At 69.4% G+C, this 17,257-nt stretch overlaps 2 protein-coding genes across 3 annotated transcripts; both read right to left on the bottom strand.

Annotated features, from left to right (window-relative positions):
* Positions 1 to 12: 12 nt before the first annotated feature.
* Positions 13 to 8,117, bottom strand: FAM171A2 (family with sequence similarity 171 member A2). The gene is made up of 9 exons (XM_058857956.1): positions 7,911 to 8,117; positions 4,841 to 5,068; positions 3,951 to 4,043; positions 3,646 to 3,804; positions 3,384 to 3,560; positions 3,166 to 3,282; positions 2,710 to 2,836; positions 859 to 2,130; positions 13 to 293 (listed from the first exon to the last, which is right to left on the bottom strand). Exons 1-9 carry the CDS (start codon positions 8,017 to 8,019, stop codon positions 239 to 241), a joined length of 2,337 nt encoding a protein of 778 aa, XP_058713939.1. The 5' UTR covers positions 8,020 to 8,117; the 3' UTR covers positions 13 to 238.
* A 971-nt stretch (positions 8,118 to 9,088) lies between these two features.
* ITGA2B (integrin subunit alpha 2b) lies at positions 9,089 to 17,140 on the bottom strand. 2 transcript variants are annotated; one of them, XM_058858152.1, is made up of 30 exons: positions 16,928 to 17,140; positions 16,691 to 16,854; positions 16,513 to 16,610; positions 16,267 to 16,414; positions 16,147 to 16,196; positions 15,766 to 15,811; positions 15,462 to 15,587; positions 15,331 to 15,378; positions 15,070 to 15,113; positions 14,902 to 14,961; positions 14,706 to 14,758; positions 14,362 to 14,570; positions 14,073 to 14,255; positions 13,926 to 13,971; positions 13,744 to 13,848; positions 13,569 to 13,624; positions 13,319 to 13,470; positions 12,977 to 13,105; positions 12,181 to 12,251; positions 11,960 to 12,107; positions 11,392 to 11,484; positions 11,229 to 11,308; positions 11,028 to 11,108; positions 10,857 to 10,959; positions 10,607 to 10,759; positions 10,411 to 10,527; positions 10,143 to 10,256; positions 9,849 to 9,956; positions 9,651 to 9,773; positions 9,089 to 9,344 (listed from the first exon to the last, which is right to left on the bottom strand). In XM_058858152.1, exons 1-30 carry the CDS (start codon positions 17,071 to 17,073, stop codon positions 9,129 to 9,131), a joined length of 3,270 nt encoding a protein of 1,089 aa, XP_058714135.1. In that variant the 5' UTR covers positions 17,074 to 17,140; the 3' UTR covers positions 9,089 to 9,128. The 2 variants fall into 2 exon arrangements, with proteins under 2 accessions (XP_058714135.1, XP_058714134.1); XM_058858151.1 differs by having other exon boundaries at positions 16,267 to 16,432; positions 16,928 to 17,139.
* Positions 17,141 to 17,257: the final 117 nt, after the last annotated feature.

Genomic DNA, 17,257 nt, shown 5'->3' with positions numbered 1-17,257 from the left:
GAGGCAGGGGGGTTTTGTGTGTTTAATATATTAATGCCTCTAAGGAGCAGGCAGGACGTGCAGGCAGGTGCAGGCAGCAGCTCCCTGCCCAGCCTGGCACCCGGGGGGGTCCCCATGGCCCCCCCTCTGCCAGCCTGGCCCCAATGACCCCTCTTCATCCTCACCACGTAGAAAACGTTTAGAAACACAGTTAAAATCCAAAGGGGGATGAGGGTGGAGGACGGGGGCTCCCCGGCTCCTATGGCAGCTTGGAGGCACCGCTGGCTCGGGGGGCAGTGCCAGCCCCCCCTGTCCTGCAGGGACACAAGTGGGGACATGGCTCAGGATTGGGAGGACATGGAGCATGCAGTTCCCACCCCCAAAAGACAGGGAGGTGGATGGTGGAATTGGGTGGGACCCGGAGGGGACAGGGGCAGCAGGCATGTGGCACAGCCTGGTGGCACAGGGTGGGGGTCCCAAGCACATGAGGACACGGTGGCCTGGCTGTGGTGTCTCTGGCCCCTCCCCTGGCAGAAGGGGACCGTGGTGCTGGGGTGGGACAGTGACAAGGCTGGATGGTGTGGGGAGGGACGGCACGGCAGTACAGGATGGGACAGTGACAGGACACAGTGGTGGGACGGTGGGATGGGATGACAGCGGTGGGATGAGATGATGTGCTGTGTGGGATTGAGCTGGGATGGCACTGATGGGACAGGATGACAGGTGGGATGAGATGGCTGTGGGATGGCACAGCGATAGGACAGTGATGTCAGGACGGCGGTGGGAGGAGACAGTTCTGGGCTGAGACGGGTGACAGCAGCGGTGTCCCCACCATCTCAACACGCCCGGGGACCAGGGGACCGCCCTGCCCACACTCACTTGACATTGAAGACCATCAGAGGCCGCTCCTCCCGCTTCTGCCAGGGGCTCTTGCGGTCGCCCCCCTCGTCCCCAGCGTCGCCCGCCTCGGCCAGCGCCTCCTCCTCGGGGCTGGTCAGGGAGTCTCGGGGGGCTTCGCTGGCGCTGCTGCGCCCGCTGCCCCCCCCTCGCCGCCCCCCGCTGCCCGCTTCCAGCAAGGGGGCCAGCGAGCTGTCCTCGGGGGAGGCTGCGGGCAGGGGGGGCCGGGGCCCCCCGTCCTCCTCCCCGCCTCCGGCCGCCCGGGGTAGACGGGGAGGGGGCGCGGGGCCCGGACCCCTCTCGCTGCCCTGCAGGTCGATGTAGGAATGCCGAACCTGGGAGGAGCGCCCGTCCAAGGACACGAACCAGGCTCTCGGGGGTCGCGGACCCCCCAGTTCCAGGAGCTGCTGCCCCGCCAGCGCCTGCAGCTCCCCGTTGAGCTGGGCCACCGCCGACCCGTCCAGCAGCACCGGGATGGCCACCGAGCCACTCACCGGTTGGGGGGCACGGGCCCCGCCCCAGTTTTCCCCTTCCTCGAAGGGCTGCCCGGAGGATGGGGGGGGCGGGGGCGCGGCCGTGGCCGCCGTCGAGCCGGGTCCCCCATCGGCTTCGGGGGGACCCTCGGGCTCGCCGGGGGCCAGGCGCATGTAGCGGGCGGGGATGAGCAGGGTGGGCATCACCCCCCGGTAAACCTCCTCGGGCCCCCCGCCCCGGTCCAGGGGGCCGCAGAGGAGCAGGGGGCCGGGGGGGGCCAGCGAGGGCGGGCGCGGGGGGGGCTCAGGCAGGGGGTGCTCGGTCGGCTGCGCCCCGTAACGGGAGAACGAGGGCGAGGGGGGCCGCGGGGGGAAGGCGGGGGTGCCCCGGGGGTGCTCGTCGGGCGGCTGCAGCCCGTCCACCGAGCGGGCGGCACGGAGGCCGAAGGCTTCGCCGGGGCGCCCGTAGTCCTCGTGGGCGGGGGGCTGGCGGCGGCGGGGGGCCAGCGTGGCGGCCGCGGGCCGGGGGCCGGCGCGGAGCGGGGCGGGGGCCGGAGGCTGGAAGAAGTCCGGCCGGGCGGGGGTCAGCTCGCGGGTCGAGGGAGGCAGGCTGGGGGTGGGCAGGTCGGTGTCCCCCCCCGAGGAGGCGGTCTCCAGGTGGCTGCCCCCGCACAGGAGGTCCAGCTGGGACACCGACGTGGCCTGGTCTCGGCGCGCCGCGTCCAGCGGCCCCGGCAGCGGCAGCTTGCGGTGCTGCGCCCGCGGCTTCAGGCACCGCCGCCTGAGGGGAGACGGGGGAACGTGGGGCCGGGGGCCGACTGCTGCCCCCTCCCTCGCCTGCTGGAAGGAGCTACAGGAGGGGGCTACAGGGCACGCGGGGGTGCTGGGTAGTGGTGTCCCCCCTCCCAAGCCAGCCGTAGGCCACCCTGCAGGGGTTCTGGAGATCAGTGTCTGGCTCCCAAATCCAGCTAAAGAGCACCCAGAGGTGCCACGGGCTGGTACCCCCTCCCCATAGCCAACTATAGGGCATTGGGAGGTTCCAGGGGGCAGTGACTCCCCCAAAACGGCTACAGGGCACTCAAGGATGCCAGGAGGGTGCTGCCCCTTCCCCATAGCCAGGTCTAGGGCACCTGGGGGTGCCATGGGGTGGTGCCCCCCTTCCCAAAGCCAGATACAGGGCACATAGGGCTACCAGGAGGATGCTGCCCCCTCCCCATAACCAGTTACACGGTGCCTGGAAATGCTCCCCCCCAGTTATGGGGCACCCAGGGGTTACAGGTGGGTGCTGACCCCCATTCCCACAGGGAATGTTGGGTTCTGTTCCCACCCCCAGCGTGGTGAGGATGCAGCCGGTGCTGACCTGCAGTAGTAGATGAGGAGGCAGAGGAGGATGAGGACGAGTAGGGCCAGGGCACCCAGGATGGTGAGGAGGAAGATGGTGTGGTAGGTGGTGATGTCTGTCACACCTGCTGCCATTGCCACCAGCCCTGGGGACAACAGGGTCAGAGGGGAGTCCCCCTAAAGAGTGCCCTGGGGGGCTGTCCTGGGACAGGTCTGGACAGAGGGGCAAAGGGAACTAGAGCACCCCAAGGGGCTGCAATGCCCCCCAGCCTCAGGCAGCCCTGGGGACAGCGGGATCAGGGGGAGCCCCCACCCCAACAGGAGCACCCCAGGGTGGTCCCAGCTCCCTCAGGCAGCTCTGGGACAGGGGGTCAGAGAGGGAAGCACCCCAAGGTGCTGCCACCCTGTCCCCAGCCAGCCTGTCCCCAGAGCCAAGGGACACAGGCCAGGAGGGCACCCACACGTGTCACCTCACCTGTGCTGGGGGAGGGCAGAGCTGCTGCCCAGTATCCCAGCTGGGAGGAGACGAACGTCCAGTACAGCTGCCGGCCTTCCTTTCGGATCAGCCCCGTCCCATTACGGACCCACAGCCCTGTGGGGACACGCCAGGCTGAGACCCCTCAAACCCCTCACAGCCCCCACCACCCCACAGCAGGAGCCGTGTCCCCTCTGCCACGCTCTGGCAGCACTCACCGCTCTTGGGGTCAAACCTCCAGGCTGGCACACTGGTGGCCACCACGGCCGCGGCGTCGGGGGCCAAAGGGACGGACAGGTGGACGGGGCCAGCCAGCGGCACCTCGGTCCCGTTCCCGGTGAACAGGTGGACGCTGACAGCCGCCACCGGCGCCAGCTCCAGCCAGGTGCCATTGGCTGCGGGGACAAGGATGGGGACATCCCTCAGGGGGGCCACATGGGGTGCGCCCCCCAGTCCCCAAGTCCCCGGTGTCCCCCGTACCGCTGCCGTCCTGCTCGGCCCCGAGGAAGGCGGGGAAGGCGCGGGCCGGGCCGGGGCCGGAGGCGGCGGTGAGGGACGCGGCGAGCTGGCTGTAGGTAGAGCTGCGGGGCAGGCGGGCTGCCCGCCGGGGAAACTGCGCCCACGGCTGCCCACGGCCACCTGCGGGGACACGGCAGGTGGCAGCAAGAGGGGGGGGATGGTGGTGTCACCCACCGACATCCCCGTGGTTCAGCCGGGGGGCACAGGCTGGGTGGCAGCACCCAGGGGGGCCGGTGGTGTCACCCACCACCATCCCCCTGTCTCACCTGGGGATCCCAGGAGGATCTGGACCAGGTCCTCGTAGAGGATGAGGGTGGCCGGGCGCTCTGGGAGCAGGTAGAGGCTGATGGAGGCGTAGACTGGAAGGGGAAGAGAGGGTAGTGGGGGACCCCAAAATAGACACACACTCCTCCCAGGCTTGGGGGGACTGATGGGGAGAGAGAGGGGGTGGGGAAAGGGGAGACAGCAAGGGGTGAGGAGCATTTGGGGACAGGGACAGGAGGAACAGGTGGGGGCAGGCAGTGGGCAGGGTGGGCAGACCATCCCATCCATGCACCCTCCATCCCTGTCCCTGTATCACTTCATCCCAGTACCCCCCATTCCCCCATGTCCCTCCCCATCCTGTATCCCACAATCCCTGTACCCCCATTCCCACCTCCCCAGCTGAGTGCTCCCATGTGTGCCACCCCCACCCCCAGGTGACCCCTCCCATTGGTGCCACCCCCCACTCCCCCCTGCCCTGGGGAAAAGGGCTGGAGTGTATCCCAGGGGGAGCCCCCAACTTCCCCTGCCCTGGGATGGGATGGGAGGACTTGGGGGCCACCATGACATGGTTGTTCCCTCCCAAAAGGGCCAGAGCCCTCCCAAACACCCTTCTGTATGGGTCCCCTACACTGAAACCCATTAGGGGTCCCCTGTAAGGAAGGGACTGAGGTCCCAGTAGGGACTAATGACCCCACACCAGGGCTCAGAGCCCCCCAGTTGGGAATTTAGAACCTCCAAAAGGGCCCAGAACCCTCAGGAAGAGATTTGAGATCCCTTTAGGAAAGGATTGTGCCCCCCAGTCAGACTCAGAGGCCCCAGTAAGGGAGTGGGGACTCCCAGCCAGAGCTGCCCAGGAAGGCACTGGGGTACCCCCAGGCTGGGGGTGACTCACGTGGCAGTTTGGTGACGCGCCAGGGGACAGAGGCGGTGACGTATCCGCGACGTGTGGCGGTGACGAGCAGCCAGGAGCCCAGGCGGTAGGGCACGGGCAGGACCCCGGTGCCCGTGTGGTCGGTGGTCCCGGCTGCCAGCGCGCTGCGGGCACTGAACACGTCCAGGGCCGCCTGCGGCAGTGGGGCCAGCGTCCCGCTCTCAAACACCTGCACCCGCAGCAGCACCTCTGTGGGGACACGGTGGGGACAGCGGTGTGGGCACAGGCACGGGCACAGCACCCCCACAGTGCCACAGGGACAGGGACAGGGACAGGACAGGGACAGGGACAGGGGACAGGGACAGGAACAAGGACAGGGACAGGGACAGGGACAGGGACAGGGACAGGGACAGGGACAGGGACAGGGACAGGGACAGGGTGGGTGGGACACACCTCGGGGGCACCATCCAAGCAGGTGGTGGGACACAACCCGGGGGTCACACACACCACCCCAAAGGGTCATGGGCACCATCCTGATGGATGATGGGCACCACACCAACAGGTGGTGGGACCTGTCCTGCTGGGTCATGGCCACCATCCCCATCACATGGGGTCATGGTCAACAGCACAGGGGGTCTGGCCACCATTTCAGCAGGTGGTGGAACACACCCTGGCAGGTCATGGCCACCATCCCAGGGGTGTCATGGTCACCATCACAGCCACCATCCAGGGGGGTGATGGTCACCATCCCTGCAGGTGGTGGGACCCACCCTGACAGGTCACAGGCACCATCCCAGAAAGCCATGGACACCATCCTGGTGGGTCATGGTCAGCATCCCAGCAGGTGGTGAGAGCCATCCCAGTGCCCACCATACCCAGCAGGTCACAGCCACCACCCTGGCAGGTCACAGGTGCTCCCCAGAAGGCAGCAGGTCCTGAAGGGGTGTGAGCATCACTGCTGTGCCCACCCTGTGCCCCCTTGAGGGGGCTCCTGGCCCCAGGGTGCCGTGCCCACCCGGGTGGGTGCACCCAGTCACGTCACTCTCAACTCCCCCACCAGAGGTGGGGACCCCCAGGGTGTCGCTCACACCTGTCCCAAGGTCGGGGGTCTCGACCCCAGCAGGCCCCACCGGCAGCAGAGGGAGGGATCCCCCCAGCAAGTCCCCGCTACAGGGCCCGGCTCGAGGGAGGGGGGGACCCTAAACCCCCGTGTGCCCCCGGCCCCCCCGAGCCAGCGCCATCCTGCGCATGATCCGCAGCCCTTGGCAGCGGTCCCGGCTCCGGCGCCGTCACCCAGGCAACGACCTCCTTCATCCCGCGCCCCGGGGCTCCCGCCCGGCCCCCCGCAGCCCCGGCCCCCCGGAACCCCCCACGCCACCCGGCACCCCACCCCGACCCGCCCCGGCCCAGATGCGGCCCAGATGTGGCAATGGGCGAGAAGGGGAAATTCGCAGCAGCTGCTCCAGCGATGCACAGGGGCGGGGGGGCGGGTCTGAGGAATGGAGGGGCTGAGGGTGTCCCCCCGCACGGCGGGGACAGCCGGCACCCGAGGGCAGGAATGTCACCCGCAGCTGCCGGGGACAGCTGGCACCCCACCCCGGGCTCCGCCGGAGAGGGGGGGCCATGGTGCCACCCCCAGCGCGGGGGCACCGGCACGGCCGTCCCGTCCCCACTCGCTGTCCCCCCACCATCACCATCCCCAGAGGGTGGTGCGGCCACCGGAGGGACACTGGCTCCTCGCTGGCTCCCCAGTGCCTCCCAGTCTGACCCCAGTGCCTCCCAGTCTGACCCCCACGGTCGCATGAGGTGGGGCGGGGGATGCCAGGCGCTGGGGTGGCAGTGAGGAGCCCTGGCACGTCTGTCACCCCGCGGGACGGGAATGGGCAGGGCTGACGCCAGACGGGAGCTGAGCCAGCACAGACAGCACGGGTCAGGGACCCCCCTCACCCCACAGTCCCCCTCTCACCCCCGGGCACGCCTCACCCTGGCACAGGGGCTTTGCCAGGAGGGTTTGGGGTGCAGGATGAGGTCACAGGGAACCGCGGGGACTCCAAGGCCCACCCTGCCTGCCTGATGCACCCCCCACCATCCTGCACCCCCGGGTGCTGCTCAGGATCCTCCTGCCCACCCACCATGATGCCCCCGCTGACCTGGGACCTCCACCCACCATCAGACACCCTCAAGCTCTGCTTAGGACCCCCACCCACCCTCCAGCACCCCCCAAGCCCTGTCCACGATCCCCACCCAACTTCCTTCACCCCCTGGTTTGTGACCCTCACCCACCATCACGAACCCCTGGCGCTGCCCGGGACACAACCCCCCCCCCCCCCCCCCGTTCTGTACCGCAAGGTCTGGGACCACCCCCACCCTCTCGTCCCCCCAAGCTCTGTCCGTGACCCCCACCCAGCCAGCTGCACCCCCTGGCACTGCCCAGACCCCCCACCCATCACCCTCTGCCCGCCGCTGGCCAGAACCGCCCAGGGAGGGGGGGACAGACGGACAGACGGACAGACGGGGGTGCGGCCGGACGGACAGAGCGGGAGATGGACGGAGGATGGACAAGGGGGATGGACCGGGGGAATGGAGCGGAGGCGCGGGCGCGGTGGGAAGGTGGGTGGGCAAGGATGGGGGTGTAGGAGCCGGGGGGGCCGGGAGGGGATGGGGATGTCGGGATCATGGGGATCCGGGGCGGGGGGCGGCGGGGATGGGGGTGTGGGGGCCGGGGGGTGCCGGGGAGGGGCGGGGCGGGGGTCGGGAGGGGGCCGGTGCTGCTGAGGGGGTGACGGAGCCAAGGGATTTCGGGGGGATATCAGGGCGGGGGTCGGGCAGGGATGGGGGGGCCGGTGCTGGGATCGATCGGGGGGCGGTGCGCGGGGGGGCGATCGGGTTCAAAGGATGCCGGGGCGATGTCGATGCGGGGTTCGGGCGGGTATGGGGGAGTGGGGGCGTTGGTCGGGCTGGGGCGGCGGTGCGGGGCAGGGGGTGGAGGCCAAGGGATGCCGGGGGGATGTGGGAGCGGGGGTCGGGCGGGGAGGGCGGCGGGGGTGTTGCCGGCGGCGCCCCCCGCCCCGCACACAAAGGCCGCTCTCACCGTGCGCTCCCGGCTCCGCCGCGCCCCGCGCCCGCCGCCCGCCCGCGGCCGCCAGCAGCAGCAGCACCGGCAGCGGCGGCAGCGGCGGCAGGAGGCGGCGGGGCCGCATGGTGGCTCCGCGCCGTTACCCCGCCATGCCCGGCCCGCCCGGCCCGTCCGCCCGCCCGCCGCGGGGACCGGGCTCCACCTGCCGGAGCCGCCGGGCACGGCCGCCCAGTGCCCACCCCCGGAGCGGCACCGCCCCGGCACCGGGACCACCCCCGGCACCGCCCCGAGACCCCCAGACCAACCCCCGGCACCGCCCCAGATCCCCGGCACCGCCCCCTCCAGATCCCCGAGACTCGGGCCCCATCGCCGGTTCCTCAGCACCGCCGGTACCACTCCCCGGGACCGCTCCGGGACTCGGTACCGTCACCGGCATCCCGGGACTGACCCTGGTATCGGCAGCGGCAGCTCAGGACCCACCCCCGATATCGGCACCGACCCCAGGATCCACCGCTGACACTGCCTCGAGCTCCGGCACTATCCACGGTACCGATCCCGACCCGCTGTGCCCACCCCCGCTACCGCCCCGAGGCCAGGACCGGGACCCGGCACTGCAGGACTCACTCCGGTTCTGGCACCGACAGCCTTGCACTGCCCCCGGTACCGCAGGGGCCTCCCGGGACCCATTCCCGGCTCCACTCCAAGCCCCGGGACGGGCACGTGGTACCGGCACCAGCATCCCGGGACTGACCCTGTACCGGCACCGTCATCCCGGGACACTCGCGGTACTTCCTTGAGCCTCAGTGTCGACCCCCGGTACCTCAGCGGCTTTTCGGGACTGGCCTTTGGCGCTGCCCCGATCCCCCGGTGCCATCCCTGGGACTGACCCCGGTACCGTGACCCACCCACGGTAGCAGCAGCGGCCCCGCTATGGATCCCCCAGCGCTGCACCGGGACTCACCCCCCCCACTGCCCTGGGGCACCCCACAAGGGCACACAAGTGGGGACATTCTCCCCAAAAGCCTCCCTGCCCCTCCGCTGTGCCCTGTTCCCCGCCAGACCCCCCGTGCAGGTCCGGGGGGACACAACCACAGCCCCATGGGCAGCACCTCAGGACAGAGAAGGCATTTATTGTCCGGGGGGAACAGAGCGGGGCTGGGGTCCCACGGGCACGGGGGGGCTGGGGAATGGGAGCTGGGTGGGGGTGGGGCACAGGGGTCCTCGGGGACACCGCTAGTCCTGGGCTGCCCCCAGTTCCTGGGCACCCCCTGGTTCCTGGGCACCCCCCAGCTCCTGGGCACCCCCCGGCTCCTGGGCACCCCCTGGTTCCTGGGCACCCTCTGGTTCCTGGGCACCCCCTGGTTCCTGGGCACCCCCTGGTTCCTGGGCACCCCCCAGCTCCTGCGTGTCCCCCTCGGCAGGCGGCCGCGTCCTCTTGAAGAAACCGGTCTGGAAGGGGACACAGCGACAGTCGGGCCCTGGGGGACCCCGCGGCACACAGGGCCCCCCAGAGATCCCTGTGGCAGGGACCCCATGACATCACTCCTGAGGGACCCCCTGGCACCAGCCTCAGGACCCCACAGTGTCACCCTCCCGGGACCGCAGGGTGTCACCCGTCCTGCTGTCCCCCCGTCCTGTCCCACAGCCCCCACCCCCAGCACTATGTCCCATGGCTCGTGGTCCCTCTGGTGCCAGTGAGACCCCATCACCGTGGTGAATGTCACCATTCCCCAGTGTCCCCCCGTGCCCACTCACGTTCCACAGGAGGAGGATGAGGAGGGTGAGGAGCAGGAGCCCGGCCAGGACCCCCAGCACCACCCACCACACTGGCACAGCCCCCTCGCCCCCGGGGCTGGCGCGCACCAAGCGGGTGTCGATCTGCAGAGGGACAGGTGGGTGACACCGCTGCCACCACGGCCTGTCCCTGTGTCCCCACAGCCACGCCGGCTCTACCTCAGCCTTGCCGGTGGGCAGGACCCGGGGCTGGACGCGGTAGGGCATGGCCGAGGTGTTGAACCACGCTTGGGACTGGATGACGAACTGCGTCAGGAGGTGCTCCCGCTAGAGACAGATGAGGGGACACGCAGGGGACACATGGGAACCTGGCAGCTAACAGAGCATCCGTGACCCCACCCAGGGCATCCCCAGGGCGCTCTCTGGGGAGCACCATGCAGGAGGGGACATTGCAGGGATGCCCCGGGGCCACAATGCCACCCCGTCCCCTCTGTCCCCAGGAGGGGACAGTACCTGCTGCAGGGTGTCCATCCAGAGCAGGGCGTGGACACTGACCAGTGCCCGCTGGTCCTTGCCCAGGCTGGGCACGTGGCAGGTGATGTCCACACACGTGGCATTGTCACAGTCCTGAGGGACACGGTGGGTGTCGGGGGGTCCCCACCCCAGGGGACACTGCCAGCCCTTTGCCCACCACGGGCTGCAGGTCCCCAGGGTCACCTGGAGGATGCGGCGCCACCCCGGCACCCGCAGCCGTCCCAGCCTGCCCAGGCCACCCGCTCACCACACGGACGAGCCCGGCTCGTCCCAGCCCGGCTCCCGGGGGCGGCTCCGCGTCCCGGCGCTCCCGCTGCTGGCTGCCGTTCCCGGGCGCTGCGGCCGCCGGAGCGGAGATCTCCAGCTGGAAGGGACACGGGGGGATGTGCAGCTCCCTGGGTGTCCCAGCGCCCGCCGCTGGACAGCGGTGCCGCAGCCCCTACCTGGTCGGGATTGAGGGCGGGGTGGTGGGAGCAGTTCATGCCCCCCTCGGTGCCCAGCTCCAGCAGGTAGAGCACGACGTGGTCGCCCAGCAGGTGGGGGACGGCGAGGCTCAGGGTGACCCCGCTGACGGTGCCGGGACCTTTGTTGTGGAGCTGCGGGAGGAGGGCGGGGTGATGGCCAGCACAGGGATTGACGCGGGGAGGGGACAGAGGGGACATCCCCTGGGCACCCGCGGGTGCCGTGCTCTACCTCATAGACATGCTCCACCTTGATGCCGTGGTCCTCGAGCCGCTGGCTGCCCTCCAGCCGGTGCCAGCTCGTGGGCAGCACCATCACGGCAGGCAGGGAGTTGCTGGTGGGAGAGGGGGGTCAGTGTCCCCCTTTGTCCCCCCAATATCCCCAGGTCCCCCAGGCCCTCACCCTCGCAGCTCCATCTCTGCCTCTGCCTCCACGGGCACTGTCACCGTCACTGACGCGTTGCTGGGGCTGGGGCTGTTCTTGCTGTGGGGACACAGCGAGATGAGGGATGGACACTGAGTTTGGGGACACGCTGAGGACACCGAGTCCGAGGTGCCAGTGTCCCAGCAGTGGGTGGGGGGCAGGGGGACAGCAGGGCGTCACCTCCGCAGCTGGAGGTGGAAGGTGATGGCATCCCCCATGTCCTCCAGCCCAGACACGCTCAGCTCCATGTCCACGGTGATCTGGGGGACAGCAGAGCAGAGGGGCAGCTGGGTGACCAGCCCCAGGGAGTGACAGGCACAGCAGGGTGCCCCCATCCCCTTACCCGGGCCCCTGCTTTCATGGGGTTGCCCAACTCGCAGAGCACCACGTGGGTTCCGTTCTCTTTCTTGGGGTTGCAGCTCAGCTTCTCCTGCCCCTGTGAGGTGGGGACATGGGATGGGGACACATCATGGACCCCGTCATGAACCAACCACACTGGGGACCTGCATGAGCTGAGGGCAGGGCTTGAACCTCACACCCAGGGCACCCCTGGACACCCATCATCAATGGGGACCCTGTGGAGAGTGACGGCCACCAAGGGCAGGACATGAACCCCCCCAATCCAGGATCTCTGGGCATCCACCCCACCAGGCAGTCCCACGGAGGATGATGAGGATGAAGGAGTGTGAGCCCCCCGATTTGGGTCACCCCCTGTGCTAGGCATCCCCTGACTCCCATCACCACTGGGCACCCCCATGGGGGGTGACATCCACCAAGGACAGTTTGAGCCCCCCACCCTGGGCACCCCCAAGGAGGGTGACAGCAATGGCAGGACATGAGCCCCCCCCAGCCCAGACACCACCAAGAACAGAATGTGAACCCCCGCAGGGTCACCCCCACTCGACACGGACCGGGATGCTGCTGCGGGCAGCCTGATAGTGGGTGCCGGGGGGCAGCTGCACCCTCAGCTCCGCCTCGAAGGCGCCTTCGCCCGCGTTGGTGGCGTTGGCGCGCAGGGACAGCGTGGCCTCGGCCCCGATCAGCAGGCGTTGGCTGGGGCTGGGGGACATGGGGACAGAGCTCAGCACCCCGGGGGGACACCGAGCACTCCCTCAGCCCCCCCGGTGCTCACGTGTCGGCAGCCAAGTGGAGGTCGGGGACACAGAGGTTGTCATCGCCACAGTCCTCCAGGATGATGTGGGTCTGGGAGGGGACAGAGAGGGAACAGGGGGACCCCCCCCGTCCAGGGTGAGGTGTGGGAGGGGGAGTCATTGGGGACAGCAGAGGGCACGGAGGAGGCATCCCGGGGAGGGATTGAGCTGGTGGAGGGGCCAGAGGGGACATCCCAGAGGGAAGTTTTGGGACAGTGCAGAGAGGGGACATTCCAGGGAGAGACCGGGAATGGAGGGGAGGGAGGTGACATCTCCAAGAGGGAAGAACGGGGACAGCAGAACCCGGGGACGGCTGCTCAGGGACCCTGAGACACACCAAGGAGGGAGCAGGGACAGCAGGGGGACATCCAGGGGAGGGACTGGGGATGGCAGAAGGAGCAGAGGGGACATTCTTGGGGTTGGGAATGGGGACAGTCCTGGGTACAGAGGGGACATCCTGGGGAGGGACTGGGGACCACAGGGTGGGCACAGATGGCAGAACAGGACAGACACACCAGGGAGTGGCAGGGACAGTGTGGGGGCACATTCCAGGGGGAATGAGGGACAGTGGAGGGGGTAGGAGCCACATCCCAGTGGAAACCAGGGACAGTCGTGGGGGGCAGGGGCAATGTCCCAGGGATTGTTTGGGACACTGGCACAGGCTGGGGACCCCGGAGCTGAGCACACTCAAGCTGGGGGTGCCACGTGTGCCCTGGCTCAACTGTGGGGATGAGCCAACCTCACGATGATGTCCCCCCACAGCCGTGTCCCCCCTACCTGTGCCTGCACCAGGGTGTCCCCGTAGAGCACCAACTCCTGGACCTCTCCTTTCGGCGTCAGGGCCACCACGCTCAGGGCCACGCTCAGGGCCACCGGGCTCAGCTTGTCCTTGAACTCGGCCTTGTCCTGGGGACACCCATGGGCAGAGCACTCTGGAGGGCGCCCCGTGCCCACCCCACCCCAGGGCCCCCACCCCTGTCCCCACCCTCCTGGGACAGGGGGACACCATTATTCCCAATCCCTGGTCCCATCCTGGCTGGAGATGCCACATCCCAACTCCTGTCCTCCACCCTCCATGGGTTGTCCCCGCCCTGTGTCGTGCTGTCCCCGTGCCCGTACCCGCAGGTAGGCGGTGAGGTTCCTGCACACAGGGGGTGTCCCCGCTGCCACCATCAGCTCCTCTTGCCAGGACGGTTGGTGTCCCTGCAGCAGCAGGACCCTCCTCGACTGCCGGGGCTTCAGCCGGTCCAGCTGCAGCTCAGCATCCAGGTCTGGTGGGGAACAGGAGGGTGGCACTGGTGACACCCGCGGTGACACCCCAGCAGTGCCCGTGTGACAGCAGTGCCCCCCGGGTGACACTGGCACTCACAGATGCGCTCAGGGATGTGCTGGCCCGTCACGCTGACACAAAACACCACCTGGAAACTGCGGGGGGACAACACCAACAGGTGCTCAGGGACCTGTCCTGTGCCCACGGTGGTGTCCCCATGGTCATGTCCCCATAGTGGTCCCATGACAGTGTCCCCAGGGCAGTGTCCCCTCACCAGCTGACTTGGAGCCCGGAGCTGGGCAGGTCACAGTTCAGGTTCTCAGGATTCAGCCCATCGGGGACACTCAGCTGGGTCCGGGCCACCACCACGGGTAATCCACTGGGGCATGGGGACATTGCTGAGGTGCCAGGGGACCCAACGGGGACCCCCGGGCCACCACAGGGACGGGCACTCACTGGTACACGGCCACCTTGTCCGCCCCGTAAGCCCCCACGAGCAGATCTGCAGGGACAAGCAGAGGGTCGGTGCCGGGCTGGTGACACCGGGCTGGTGACACCGGCCTGGCAGGACGGTGGCAGGGCGGTATCGTGTCAGGGCTGTACCCGCGTAGCCGTTGCCGTCCAGGTCGGTGGCACCACGCAGCGCGAAGCCGAAGGCGGCGGGGCCGGGGAAGGGGCTGTCGAGGCGCTGGGTGGGCACCGGGGCCAGCCCCTCACTCTGCCCGCGGAAGATGAAGACCTGCCCGCTGCCACTGTCACCACCCTGCGGGGCGCCCACGGCCACGTCTGGGAACAAAAGGGACGTGAGTACCCACCCGTCCTCTCCTGCCTCAGTTTCCCCGAGGGGCGGCCCCAGGGGGTGCCACATCTCCTCATCCCGCCCCACTGTTACCGCCGAAGCCGTCGTTGTCCAGGTCCCCGAGGCTGGCGATGGCGGCGGCGAAGCGGCCGTAGGGGTGGGTGCCCGTCAGGGTCTGGGGGGGCCCGGCGAGGGGCTGCTGTCCCCGGCCCAGGTAGAGGTAGAGACGCCCCAGTTCGCTGCGCTGCCCGTCGGAGCGCCGGGCCATGTACAGGGGTGCACCCACCAGCAGGTCATCCCTCCTGTGCCCGGCGCGGGGTCAGGGTCAGGGCCCGTAGGTTTGGGGGCGGGGGGCACCCAGCGGGGTGCCAGGCACGGGGCAGCACCCCTGGGTGTCCCCATGGAGGTGGGGGGGACACCGCTGTCCCTGCTCTCACCCGTCCCCATCGACATCGGCCACTGCCACCGTGTGCCCGAAGTACGAAGCCACCTGGAAAGCGTCCGGGTACAGGGTGGCACTGGGGGTGCCAGGGGCACAGAGGGCGGGGGCTGGGGGAGCGGGAGGTGCTGGGGTGCTATGGGATGGGCGCAGGAGTGCTGTGGAGCACCGGGGGTGGCTCAGGGCAGGGGTACCTGCTCGCTGGCGATGCCCCGCAGCCGGCTCAGGGTGTCCCCCGCGGAGAGGATCTCCACCTGCCCAGGGCAGTGTCAGGCGCCAGGCCCAGCCCGGGGTGACACACGCAGGCGTCCCCTGGTGTCCCCTCGGCCAGGCACTGGCACCGGGCACTCTGGAGCACTCACCTCACCCCTCGTGTTGCTCTTGTTGGGGACCCCCACCACGTACTCTGCGGGGGATGAGAGCCCTGAGTGCCCCCTCTGGGGACATTGAGGGGGGCACAGGGATACCCCTGGTGCTACATGGGGGCATGAGGGCACAGAGATGGACGCGAGCCTGTCCTCCCACAGCCTGTCCAGCCCCCTCGGGAAGGGAAGCAAGGTCACTCTGGAGCCCCGGGGTGCCCCAGGCCCATCAACCCCTGTTCCCTGCACCCCCAGCCTTACCTTTGGTTTTGGGGTTGCCATCAAACTCGCCCACAGCCACCGAGTACCCTGCAGGGACATGGCCACTGGTGACTCAGGGGTATCCGGGCAGAGGCTGGCTGTGGGGCAGGGTGCCCGTGCCCGCTGCTCACCCCGGTACCCGTCCTCGTAGTCCCAGGACACCGGTCCCGTGGGGCGCCCGGGGGTCCCCAGCCACAGCAGGGAGCTGCCGGTGAAGCGCCTGAGGATCTTGTCCAGCTCCACCGAGTACACGAGCCCTGGGGGACACCAGCACTGACGGGGCACCAGCTGCCACCCACCCTGGGCTGCCGGTGCCACTGCGAGTGGCATTTATGGGGTACCCCACCGGGGGTGTCCTCCTCCGGCCGCGCCCACCCAAAGGGAGCACCCCTGGAGCACCAGCCGGGGGGGGCAACGCCGGCAGTACGGACTCACCCGAGAAGTAGTACCCGCCGGGGGCACCCAGCACCAGCGTCCCGTCCTGCGGGAGGAGCTGGCTTAGCACCACCCCGGGGCACCCCGGCATCCCCCCAAAGCATCCTCATCCAAGTATCCCCCGCCCCAGTGTTTCCCATCCTGGCATATTCCAGCCCAACCTCTCCCATCCTGGCACCTCCACCTCAGAATCCCCCCACTCCTAGGACCTCGCTTCCCGGAATTCCCACTCTAGGATCCCCCACATCAGCATCCCAACATCCCCCGCCGTGACACCCAGGTACCATCCCTATCCTCGGGCATCCCGGGGGCGCCACCTCTCGATCCCCCCAAGCTGCCCGAGCCCCCCGAGTCCCCCAGGCGCCTCAAGTCCCCTCTCACCGGGGTGACAGCGGCGCTGAAGCCGATCTCGCAGTAGCGCTTGTCGTGCACTGAGGGCACAGGGCAGGGTCAGACGGACGCGGGGTTGGGGGCACCCCCCGGCCCCCGGTCCCCCCTCACCGTAGTTCCTCTGGCGGTAGGTGCTGGCCATGGTCTGGTCTCGGCAGGGCGAGTACCACACCGCGCTCCGCTGGCCCGAGCTCCACACGAAGCAGGCGCCCGTCGGGGTGCGGAACGCCTCTTGCTGCCCTTCCATGGCGTTCCAGTGCTGCAGCGGGGCACAGGCCTGGGCACGGCCGTGAGAGGGGCTGGGTGCCCACCCCGCCGCCACCCAAGCCTGCCCACATCCCCTCCGGATGAACCCACCACCAATTTGCCGTCCCAGCTGGTGACGGACGCTCCCAGCCACTGGTGAGACTTGTAGGTGTGGAGCTCCAAGGTGCCCTGGCTCTGGCTCTCGTCCCCTGGGGGAGCGGGAGAGGGGGAATGTGCGGAGCCGGCATCACCCCCGCGCCCACCCCCCCGCCCCACGGCAACCACGCACCCGCAGTGTCGATGGGGAGGGGGTTGCAGGTCTTGTTGCAGGTCTTGTTGCAGGTCTTGTTGCAGTCCTCGTTGCTGTCCCAGGAGCAGAGGAAGACGGCGCCGGGCTGAGTCACGCCGGGCTGGGAGGTGTTGGCACGGGGGGCTCCCACCGCCACGCCGGGCCTGGGGGGCACAGCGGTGTCAGGGTCTGGTGGCGTGTGCCGTGCCCGACCCCGACACCCCGGTGCCTCCTTACTTTCCCTCGCTCATGTGGAAATCCAGGGCAAAACCGAAATAGCTGCCGGGGGGCCCCTCGTAGATGGTGCAGGGGTCCTGGAGAAGCCCCAGCACAGGGGGCAGGCACAGCCCCCCGAGGAGCAGCAGCACCCGCAGCAGCCCCATCGTCACCCCAAAATGTGGCCACAGCCCCCGTCCCTGAGAGTCCCTGGCTTATCTCGGGGCACACAGCTGGGGACGGGGCCAGCAGGAATGGGGAACACAGGAAGGGCCCCCCCGGCCGCACATCCGCTCCTGCGGGGAGCCAGAGGAGTGCGGGGGAGCCCGATGCGGCCGGAGCAGGGGACAG

This window comes from Poecile atricapillus, chromosome 27, assembly GCF_030490865.1.
Source record: "Poecile atricapillus isolate bPoeAtr1 chromosome 27, bPoeAtr1.hap1, whole genome shotgun sequence".
In the NCBI taxonomy this organism is placed as follows: Eukaryota; Metazoa; Chordata; class Aves; order Passeriformes; family Paridae; genus Poecile; species Poecile atricapillus.
This window is presented reverse-complemented; position numbering and strand designations above follow the sequence as displayed.